We start from the raw sequence: 12008 nt of genomic DNA, 5'->3' as shown, positions 1-12008 counted from the left end.
CCGGGACCTCGTGTTCGATCTTATCTGGACACATCCAGTGGCAGACACATCTACAAGTGTCTCTTTTGTACGACATGTTGACAGGACGCTGATTTCCAAACCTATTTTCCAATACTACTGCAGGTGGGCGTCATTCGAGCGATTCCTGGCACACAATGTCATGAGATGAACACCATGGCGATCACGTACTATCTACCGAAGTTGCGGCGCAAGTGGCGGTTGGGAACGGCGCTCTGCAGCGTACTTATCATGTACAGCGCTGGCCACTGCCTGATAGTCTCTTTTCTCGTGTCATCGCTAACAGGATCACCATCATACGGCGATCAGTGGGAGCGACCTGTTCCGGTAGGCTACCGCATTCAAACTTCGGGTTGCACGACGCCCAGGTTCGACCCATTCGACCCAACGGTCAGGCCTTTCATCCGGCGCAACTTCAAGCGCGCCCAGTGCCCAGGGAAACCCAACTTTCTCACCATAAGGTGCAGTACCCCATTATTTAGCGATGGAAGATTCGTTAGAAAGATTATCATTACTGCTCTAACAATTAATAATAATATGTGGGGTTTGTACGTCCCAAAACCACGATATGAGCATGAGCGACGTCGTAGTGGAATGCTCCGGAAATCTGGACCATCTGGTGTTCTTTAACGTACACTGACATCGAACTGTACACAGGCCTCTAACATTTCGCCTCCACCGAATTGCGACCGCCGCGGCCGGAATCAAACCCGCGACCGTCGGGTCAGCAGCCGAGCACCATAGCCACTGATCAGCCGAGGGGGACACTGATGTAACATTTACAACGACACTCAAGGCGAATTCGCATTGAAAATCGGTCCAGCATGCGCACCATAATCCACTGTAACGATGAAATGTCTTCCATCGTAACGGTGGATATTGTAGTGGACATGATGGATGCATGGTGAGTGATGTCACTAACTGTTGGCGTTTAACGTCCCAAAACCACGACATTATTATGAGGGACGCGGTAGTGGAGGGCTCCCGAAATTTCGGCCGCCCGGGGTTCTTCGTGCATCTAAATCTAAGTACACGGGCCTCCACCACTTTAGCCTCCATCGAAAATGCGGCCGCCGCGGCCGGGATTCGATCCCGTGACCTATGGTGAGTGATGTTCTGTCCCCCTCCGACGAAGTGAGAAACCTTTCGCTCTGCGGTTAGTTGACTACCTTGAACTATGACTGAAAGAGAGTAGTTCACCACAACAGATGCACAAGGTACACTCTAAGAAGAAAAAAAAAAGAATCCTTTGACTCCTTGTTGAGAGTTCTGGCTTGCCGCGTGTATGACTCGCTTTAAAGAGACACGTGAACTCTCCTAGGAAATCATTATACTCTCTTCGGAGAGTCATCGTAACCAAAAGAGAGTTAACATGTCTCTTTAAAGAGAGTCATATACGTGGCAAGTCAGGGCTCATCGAAAGGTGTCACACATACTCTTTTTTTTCCTTAGTGCGTAGGCGTCTCCTCCGGCCCGTAAAGATGCTTATCGTGTGCAGCTGTTGCTGTGACCTGCAGCTATCTTTCGGTCCCCCTTCTGGGTAGATAATTTAGGACGCATAGGTTTCTCATTTGCTTAGTGTGGGGGGTGGGGGGCGGCGATAGCAGGATTGGTTGTGCCTTCAGTGAATGTCCCCTACAGTATCCTTCATAGTGGTGGTATATGGTAATGGATGATGATGTATTTGATGTTACCCTCACTCCCCAATAAAACCTTCCGCATGCCATTCCAATAATTTCATATGTTTTCTTTCGGAGTTCATATAGAGTCCGTATACACCCCATATATTTCTCCGTAATGATCATGCGGAAACATATGGAACTATTGGAATAGCATACGGAAGGTTTCAGTACGGCTGCGACGTTCTAGTGTGATTCCTATCGCACCCGCGTCGCCTAAGCTCTCAGAGGTGCGATGAAATGCGCGCGAAGACGAGATGAGAGTATACTGGTGAACGGTTTCGGGCACGCGTATATCCGAGGGTGTTTAGTACCAACAGCCATAAGCAGCCGCCACCTCACTCTTGCTGCTTGTCTGCACCAACCCAGTCGCAAGTAGTTCAGTCATATCAGTCTAGACAGTCACGCTAGCACTGTCACAGCAGGGTATACGGTCATCGAGGGCCATCTGTTCTTGTTTGCCTGCGCACGCGTGACACCACGACAGCGTGATTAGTAAGCGAAGGCTTACTACTCATACTATCGAATTTTTACTGATCTTACTAAGCGAATGTTTACCGCTACTTATAATGCTGACACATCTATGAACCTAAATTCGCGAAGTTTAGGGGGTGTACGAATGGTGAATTTTGGAGCCGAATCCGATACGAATCGAACCTCTGCGCAACAGTTGCACAACGCGCGTTGGAAGGAGCAACGCGCAGCTGTTGCTATGTGCCGCAGTGCCATCGCGTGATTACTGAGAGAGTGTGAGGGGGAGAGGCCACAGTTGGCACCGTTCCAGGGCACGGACGGACGGACGCCGCGAGCATGAGACATTAAAGGCTTTCGCCTGATGCAGCATGTCCAAGTGCTGCGTCCAGTCAGCGACGGTCTTCTAGCTGTCACACCGCTCTCTCTGATTACGCTCTCACCGTTAACCAGTACAGCTACCACAAAGGTGGTAGATGATCATGGATCATGGTGGTAGCGGATCATGGTTCATTGATCATGGACGTTAGTCGTCGGGATGGAGATGTGCCACCAGGCGTCAACGTGGGTGCATCCACGTTAAACTATCGCTGCCAAACACCAAGAGACATTGTGGAAGCTCTCTCATATCAATGTACTGTAAACATTCAACTACTTCTGTAAAGACACGTTTTACTTTCGTGTTATACCGATTCCTATGATGGAGGGACCAGCCATGTTTTTTTTTTCTTTTAAGGTAGCTTTATAAAAATATATTCAATACATTCCCAGGGACCACAATACTCTTTCTAGGGTTCCCGACACCAGTGGTCTTATTTAAGGTAACAGTCCAAAAAAATTCGTCTCAGTACTCCTCGAAAACCCTATCACGCCCCGCGGTCGACGGATCGAGAGAAAGCGTGCAAGGGAGTACGCCATTTTCGGGAAGGACAGCGCTATCTCTCGACCAATGATCATTGGCCCCGAAGTGCGTCTGAAGGGCTGAGCAAAAAACAATATCTGTCGGAGGTGGCCAATTATAGAGGTAAAAGGCATCGTGATGGGGAGTGGACAAGCACAGCATAAAAAGGGCCGACCTGCATCCCTAGCGTACTTTCGAAGTTTAGTGCGTAAATGTTCTGAGGCATTAAGGGACCCTGAAATGGTTTTTTGAAGTTTTGTCAGCGTTTAGGCAAGAGCATCCCCAACTCATTCGCACCAGAATTTAAGCGACGCACCGTGTACCAAGACCGCTACGGACAATTATATATATACCTTCCTCCTCACCACTGCCTTGCACCCTCAACTCACAGACACGCTGGCATCGCCGGCGATCGCAGCGCTCTCATGAGTGCACTCGACGGTTCGCCCAGTTATGGCCTCCGATACTGCGCGCCGACAGGTTGCGCGCATTCTCGGAGGCCCGGTGTGCCCGGCAGCAAGCCGTCTGGCAACGAAGACGAAGCTCGCGGAGTGGTTGATATCTGCTCCGACAGGTGCCGCCACACTACCAGCCGATCTTATTTTATTCTCCTGTACGGCGACAACCTGCAAAAGCATGCGGGCAAACAAAAAGGATTCGAGAACGACCACCGATAAGCGTAAACTCGGGCAAGGTGCTTGTGTCTTCAGGGGTGAAGCTACAGCCACAGACACGTGGATCGTGGCGTTGAAGAGGTAGCGAGAGCGCGATGTTCATTGCAGCGACGAGCTGAAGGGATTCCGCTCGCCAGAAGCCTCACAAACATTGCACGATGTCGCAGCTTTACACGTCGCCAATTGCTAGATATGTGGTACACAACACAGCTAGTGCAATTCATTGTGTTCAAGAAAAGAAACCACGAGATAAACACTGTGGTTCAGCTCACGTCAACACGGAGCACGTTATAACACAGGCAGACGATGCTCGCTGCTCACAGGAGGTTCAGTGACGTGGACTAGACATATCCAATCAGATCAGCCGCCTGCGCGACGTCGCACTTTCAATACGACGCGCACTGGAAGTGGGCGGTTTGAAACGCACTTAGCTGAGCCGCTGGGCTCGGTGGCGATTCGTAGCTTTAAAGCCTATAATAAATTAGACAGTTTACGCACAGAGCTTAAATCGGTCTGTGAATGATCCTCGTACAAAATCGTCAAAACCGTTTCAGGGTCTCTTTAAGCATATGGTAAAGCTATATTACGCTGTAATGAAAACACATCTTTTCTTAGCGTTCGAACAAGTACTGTTGCTGTAAAAGCCTGCAGACACATTTTTCAACAGTGTAGCTGCGTAAGCTTGAGTTCCAGCCATGGCTGCCGACCACTGAAAATTCGGAGCAGCTGTGGAAAGCGAAGTGGAAACATAGCGTAGCCATGCATAGTACAGTATAGCAAGGGTGTGGGAAAGGGAAGCGAGGGCGAGGAGGAGGAAAAGGAGGATGGGAATGCCACCAGCTCCGCTCTTTCCTCAGTCTTCGCACCACTAATGCGCAGCCCCAGTTTTTTTTTTTTTCCAACAACCGTTGATCCCTTAAGCTTGCTACAATACTTTGTATTGTTTGAACTCGCGAATCTTGTATGTTGCAGGAACGGGTTTCCATCCATACTGCCGCAGCAATTGAAGCAACACGGCGTGCTTCCAGAGGACGTCGTCTGCTTCTACAAGAAAATCTACCGTAACGCATCCCTAGCTGTTCCAGATAAACATTACATGAAAGGGAGAAGAAAGAGGTTGTCGTTCGACAAGGCGCTGAAAGAGGAGTTTATCCTCGTCGAATGCGCCACAAAGAAGTCTCCGGAGAGTTCATTTCACAGACAGTTTCTGTTGAACCCGCTCCTCAAGAAGAATGTGGAGAAGCGATGCCGAAGGGTGCGCAGACGGACGCCACACAATCTCAGCGTTATAATGCTCGGTCTCGACTCGGTTTCCTACCTGAACTTCGACAGGCACCTACCGGAGACTGCGAAGTTTGTGCGGGAGAAACTCGGCGCTTTCGAGCTCCATGGATACAACAAAGTTGGGGAGAACTCATTACCGAACGCACTTGCCTTCTTAGCAGGTGTTAAGGATGTCGAAGCGTACCAGGCACTGGAGTTCGGATTCTACGACAAACTTAGTTCAAGGTTAATATGGCGTCAATATTCATTGCGCGGCTACCGGACCATGATGTTCGAAGAATGGGCGCTGCCGGGTTACTTTTGTGCGTTCCAACGCAATGGATTCCGGCACCAACAAACCGACTACTACCCCCGTCACGTCGTCATGCTAATGGAAGACTTAGGCAAGACTGTAGAAGATGATCAAAGCTGTTTGGGACCCACAACGCAGTCCAAAGAACTTCTCGGCTATCTTGCCAACTTCGTCAACGTAATGTCGAAGCGGTCGTTCTTCGCATTCGCCTGGTTCACCGACATAACACACGAAAGGCTCAACAACGCAGCCTATGCAGACGAGCCCTTCCGGCAAGCGCTCGAAATTCTGCACGCTTCCGGCGCACTCAACCACACAGTGCTCGCCTTCTTCAGCGACCACGGAATGCGGAGAGGAGACATCCGTGCGACGTACATTGGAAGGCTGGAAGACATTCAGCCTTTCGCCTTCCTCGTCTTTCCGCCGTGGTTCCTAGAGAAGCATCCCGAAGCAGCTCAGAGCCTTCGTGTCAACCAGCACCGCCTGACAACGCCCTTCGACTTGCACGCGACGTTCGTCGAGCTGCTCGACTATCCTGTTCGCCAGCGACCGCGTACTGCGTACGGACTTAGCTTGCTTAATGAGATACCCGATCACAGGACGTGCGCCGATGCGTCCGTTAAGTATAAGTGGTGCTCGTGCAATGTCCAGGGCGATGTTGCCGTACCCCGTACTCTGGCACGAGCAATGGCGAATCAGGTTGTTTCTGACGTCAACGAGGTCTTAGCGCGGGAAACGCGAAAGTGTGCTAAGTACCGACTGCTCCAGGTTATCGACGTCACATTGCTGCAGGCGACGCCGGCTGATCTCGCAAGGAATACGAGTCATTACTTGGTCGACGTCACGCTGTCGCCTGGCAACGTCCTCTTGGAAAGCACAGTACGTGTTGGGGCTGACAATGCAATCAAGGTGGAGGATATCAGCCGCGGCGACGGGTACAAGGCACAGACCTACTGCATACGTGGACACAAGAATGAGCAATACTGCTACTGCCGCCGTACTTACGGTGGACAGATGTGATTGTCGCGCACTTTTTATCGATGAACCGCATCAATTATAAGTCTATAGAAAGTTTGACGTTTGTAATTTCAAAGTAGTTAGGACATTGCGAACCGCACGTTATGAATATGGTCCTCCTCGATTTAGTGGAAACTTTTACGCGGTCGTTCCTCATCAATGTGGGGTAGTTACTAATTACGCTATTGTCTCAGGTATGCGCATCTTCAAACAATCTGTACTCAAGCTGTCTTTTGTGATGGATAATATGACACACGGCCTCATAGGTTATTTCATTGCGTTAACGCACCATTGAGGTCGTACTCGCACATGTTACAAGGAAACGTTACGAAATTGGAGTGGCTTCCTTCAAAAATTTAATTGGTTATAGTAACCAAAGGAGGAAGGTAAGTGAAAAATATTTAAGATGTAATATTTAGAGCGGTCTTAAATGCATGTTAACATAATATTTTGCGAATACAACAAATAGAATGAGTTGGCCTTGCTGTTTCAGTGCCACCTTAGCAGTTCCTTTTTCAATACTTCGACGATATTTGTCTCATGAAGAGAAGCAGCATAAAATATTAAGATAGACGTACAAATAAACATGAACGAGCACAGAACAAAGATGATAAATTTTCATGTAATGAAGCAGCATGTGGATTACGAGCAGAGAAATACACGAAAAACGCCAGGCGCGAGTTCTTTTGCACTAACATGTGCATGGTCACGGCTAAAAGGCTAAAACAAGGGTCGGGGAAGGATTGTCACGCACAAAAACATTAAAAAATACGAGAGCATACAGGGCCGAAGATGTAGAAAGTATATCGTTAAGCGTTTTGTTGTGTTAAGTCGGAGTATCTATTTTAATCATGAGCTCTCCCGGCTTTTGGAACATTTTTACAGCTGGGATAGTTGGTTGTGAATTGTTGGCATTACGTGGGTGCGATATCCGTCTGCCTCGTTGGCAACGTTTGTGAGAGGCGCTTCATGTCGTGACCTATCGCCAATAGTAGACTTGTGCTAATATCGTTAATGGTTTCATCATTATCATCATTAAACCCATGAGTTGGTGTGTCGAGCTAGTGGGTATCATCTATTCCGGGTACATGGCCGGAAAGGTTTGTTTTCAAAAGAACTGCCGATTCACTGGCAAGGACGTCGTTTTATGCGTCAATCCTTCGTGTTCTACCACCAACAGCGCAGAGCACGGCGGAGAAATTCCGTTTGCTTACATTCACAAAAAAATTGGCGAAGCTTGCCCTGAGCACTAAGCCGCGCAAGCCTTGAAACGGCGAAACTGGGCGATTCTGAAGACTAATCTGGTTGCTTCTAGGTTGTTTCTAGGCCTTAGCTAGGTGATGAGGGTTGTTTCTAGGTTGCTTCTAGGTCGTTTCTGAGGTTTAGCTAGGTTATGCTAGGTTGTTTCCACGTGGATTCTCAGCGCAGATATGTTCGACTTAAACCACGCACACATACACCACATGGATGTCCAACCAGAGACAAACTCGCGCTGAGACCAAGCGTTCGCACCTCTCATAGATCTACGGGCACGTCGTCGTTGGCGTAGGCCTTCCATCGCTTTTGGGTCTTCTCGCAGCCGCCGTTGCCTTTCCCGTTCCCTAGTGTTGGGCTAACTGTTCCCTTCTTCCGTTTTAGCGGACCAATGGTGAGTAGTGGGACTTACCCAATTTCTGTGGCACATACTCGTTTATGGTGATGATGGTCTTTTGATAGGCCACACAAATTTCTGTCGCACACACCTGCTTGTTGAGCTAACTGTTGTCTTCTTCATTTTGAGTGGACCAGTGGTGAGTAGTGGGATTTACCTAATTCCTGCGGCGCATACCGCATAGGCCACACAGGGCAGGCCACACAGGATAGGCCGCACAAGTTACGGCTGCCTTAAACAGCTTTGCTGTTAAAAAGGACTGTCAGACCCAGGACAGCTTCTGCAGATTTTAAACCCGTTGTACTGCGCTGGTGTACCGATTCCTGCAACTCAAAGTTGACGGAGGCCGCCATAGCGAAATGACATTGCCGCTTTCCCTCCCCATATTTTTTATTTGCCCTGGTCAGGGCTCGTGGCTTCCTTCTATGCCCTTTATGTATATTCAGGAGAAAACGAATCCCCGCTTCTTTCTATGTTGTCACCACTTTACTATTTCCAAGAACGATAATTCTGGAACCACATCTAAGAAATCTAAGCCTGCAGTGAACAGAACCGGTTATTCATTCATGTGTAGAAGAGCTTCCTATAGAGTCTGACAGAATGCCATGTTAAATTGTGTCACCTTTGAATATTTTATTGTTGATGACTTGCAATTTAAAGTTAAATAAATGTGGGCAGTTTGCACTAAGTCGCGCAAAGCTTGGCATAGTGAAGCAGGGGCCCATCGCCGCTCGTACTCCCCGTCGACCTACACGTCTAGCTTCGAGATCCGCTGCTTCCTCCTCGGGAGTACGCACTTTCCTAGGATGCCCCATGACTCTCTGGACACAATCGGGCACAGCCAGGCTATGCACTATAGAGCGGAGGTTTCGCGCGATATCTCCATCGGTGGGCGTGGCTTAGCTACTGCGCATGCGCGGCTTGGCCAAGTGGTGCGGTATCTGGTCGCTAGACGACGCGATGCTTGTTTCCTCTTTCTTTCTATCTTTTTTCTATCTCTCTACTTCTTTCTCTCTCTTTCGTTGATGTCCTGTCTGTCTCTCTTTCTTTCTGCATCTCTTTCTCTCTATCTCCATCTTTCTAAATCTTTCTGTGCTACGCTTTACTCTCTCCCCTCTTGCTTTCCCTCCTCCACACCATCACATATCTCCTCCTCACGCTCACTTCCCTTTCGCACACCCTTGCTACACTATACAAGGCAAGGCCATGTGCTATGCCCTGCTAGCGTGCCTGGTGGCCGAGTGGTTAGGACGCTTGCCTTCGGAGCGAGGGCACGCGGGTTCGAATCCTGCCTCGGGAAGAATTTTTCTCTTTCTTTATATCTTCCTTCTCGTCTCTCTGTTTGTTTCTCTCTCTGTGTACTCCTTCCCTAACTCATCAGGGTTATTACAGGTCACGCCGTACCGGTGAGTAGTGGGATTTCCGCAATTATGTGGCACATAACCGTTTATGATGATGATGATAGTGGCAGGGTCGACACTTTGTGCCGAGCTAGAAGAGCTCCGCTGTTAAAATTATTTATTTGCCTATAGCATCCCAGGAATTTCAACCGCTTAATACATACAAACCTTTCACGGCATGTTAATGCAAATCCACTTCTTGGCCGATCTCTTATATTAGGTATGGGCTAAATTGCTAAGGAGAAGAAGAAGAAGACGCCGACTTCGAACGACGGACTCCTGATTTCTCCGGTTGGTAAGGCTTTGGTTTGACAAATCGGCAGCATATTGCTTACGCATTTATTGCTGATGAGCTATATTATTTTTCGTCGTTCGCGCGGAGTGGCTAGCTTGGCATTACCAGAAGGTTCTAAGTATTTGCCATACGCAACCCGAACTTGCACCATGATCGCTCGAGTCTGAGGCCTTCCTCACTGTTCTGCACGAACGACAAAGCCCAAATAATTGTTCACGTCCTGCGTACAGCAAGATATGATTCAACACTGCGTTTTTCTATCATTTATCGACAGTAGCGCGAGTATCATTAACGATATCTCTTATTTATTCCGAACCTAATAGAAGTGTGGATATCAAGTGATCGGGTGCTCATTTTACTGCAACGGCAGTTACAGGGGGACTGTATGACGGTCCTTGGAATGTCCAAGCGTGACATTACCCTAATCTCACCGCGAGTGCGGTGCACTGTGCAATCGAGAGAAAAGGTCTCTTCGATTTGGCTTGCACTGCCTGCACTATTTCTAGAAAGTGCCGTGGCGGTGCGAAGCGGTGTGTGAGCGCGCTGTTCAGACTGTCTAGATACATTTTACTGGTTCAACGGAAAATTGCACTGGTTTCGGCCTTCTATGAAAGTGCGTGCGAGGGCATACAACAATAAAAAACGAAAGTATCTGAGGTTCATTGACCGACGCTAAGACGACTTGACGGGAATGTTCAGTTATCCTGGAAAGTGTATGCTCGTAAATATGTGTTCAAAGGGTTTTACTGGCGTCGCACGCTAGACTATATACTCTGTTCCAGAAGTTCCGTGCAGCACTGTGGAAGGGTCGTGTAGCCTTGGCTCTGCTGCACGGAACTTCTGGAACAGAGTATAGGGAACGAACGTGACAATTCTTGTAAACCATTCAGACACACATATACGCACGCTCGCCTGATGAATACATTTTTAAACTCAAAAGTATTTCTAGAAGACTTCCTATCGCCTCGGCTTGACGATTTCGCAAAGGCGAACTGAGAGAGCAGCATCGCGAGTCGCGCCACATCTTTATTACTTTTTTTTGTATCATTCATATTGCCGTCAAGTACGGTGAATTTTTCTGCTCACGAGACATGTAAAAAGATCCGCCTTAATAGCTGCCGAAAAGACGTGGCTAAAATTACCCGTCGGAGTCAGCAGTTTAACTTGCTTTTGCACGTCCTGAACAACAACACGCAGCGTCGTCTGCTCTAAGCTTGGGAGGAGGAAGGGGCGCACGCCATGCTGCACTTCTTTGCACCTCCTCTTCAGCAAGTGCAGGCCGGCAGAGAGCTCGTGCAGAACTACGCTTGCACCTTGACAAAACGAAGGAACCGGTGCAGAGGGCGCGCGCGGCACCAGCAAAACGAGGAGGACGGTGCTGCACCCGTTGTGCCACCGGTGCAGCCAAATCGAAGAGACCTAAAGTGCATCGGGTGCATCGAGGGGGGGGGGAGACGGCGCACAAGGTCAGGGGAGAGGGTATACGAGCTTGGCGGAGGAGTGCTTGCAGGTCAAATGGACGCCTCTCCTTTTGTCATCCCGGTCTAGGGCGGTCAGCAAATTGTCCCGCGGTCCAAATGCCGCAAAAGGTGGCGCGCGTACCCCAGCTTTATGCAAGTATTCTGAGGCGAGCTTTAGTTTGTGTGAGTGCCTCCGCAGGCATTACCCGGGTTTCCGCCTCCACAGTGTTGCAGCTCGCATTAACTCAAGAAAGCGAAAAACCACGCCAAGCGACGAAGCGCAAAGGCGATGTGTTAAAAAAAAATGGAAAGGAACCACACTAGACAGGGAGGTCTTTCCTGTTTAGTTTTATTTGTTTATTTTCTTGCTTCGCCGCTTTGGCGCTCCTTTTGCATCATAAAAAACTAAGTATTCCGTTGTCTACAAATTCATTTTCGTGAACTGGCTCACGCTACGATACCAAATAAAGAAGTCGCGTTTCATTCCTGGGCTTTATAACCGGTTATGATGTAAATTACCTCGTACCCATGCGCTCATAATCGCACTCTGTCAAAACGTTCCTTTTAAGCATGGAAAGCCAACTCGGTAATTGTTTTTATTTATAGAGCCCCTAAACCAACCAGAGGTGGAAATTTAGCTGTGGTGCTGCAGTTGTGCACGAGTCTACAACGAACACGTAGCCATGAAATTTTTCCAAGCGGCTCCGTGATAGTGGAGTCACGCGCCCGTTTGGTGATCTAAAAGGGGTCCTCGCTCGTTTCGCTCTTTCCTTAGATATATGCTCCGTTTGTCGACTCGTCTCGGCTCCTGGCCGAGTGCCCCTCCTCACCGTGCGAGGAGGAAGAGCGGCGAGCGCGTGTACCTG

At 48.9% G+C, this 12008-nt stretch overlaps 1 protein-coding gene across 1 annotated transcript; it reads left to right on the top strand.

Moving 5' to 3' along the window:
* Window positions 1–174: 174 nt before the first annotated feature.
* Window positions 175–6339, top strand: LOC119381845 (uncharacterized). Its single transcript, XM_037649598.2, has 2 exons — window positions 175–479; window positions 4716–6339. The coding sequence occupies exons 1-2, from the start codon at window positions 175–177 to the stop codon at window positions 6337–6339; spliced, it is 1929 nt and encodes a 642-aa protein (XP_037505526.1).
* Window positions 6340–12008: the final 5669 nt, after the last annotated feature.

Source organism: Rhipicephalus sanguineus, chromosome 2, assembly GCF_013339695.2.
Source record: "Rhipicephalus sanguineus isolate Rsan-2018 chromosome 2, BIME_Rsan_1.4, whole genome shotgun sequence".
Taxonomy (NCBI): domain Eukaryota; kingdom Metazoa; phylum Arthropoda; class Arachnida; order Ixodida; family Ixodidae; genus Rhipicephalus; species Rhipicephalus sanguineus.
Note: the sequence above shows the minus strand (reverse complement) of the source record. Positions and strands in the feature narration are given on the sequence as shown.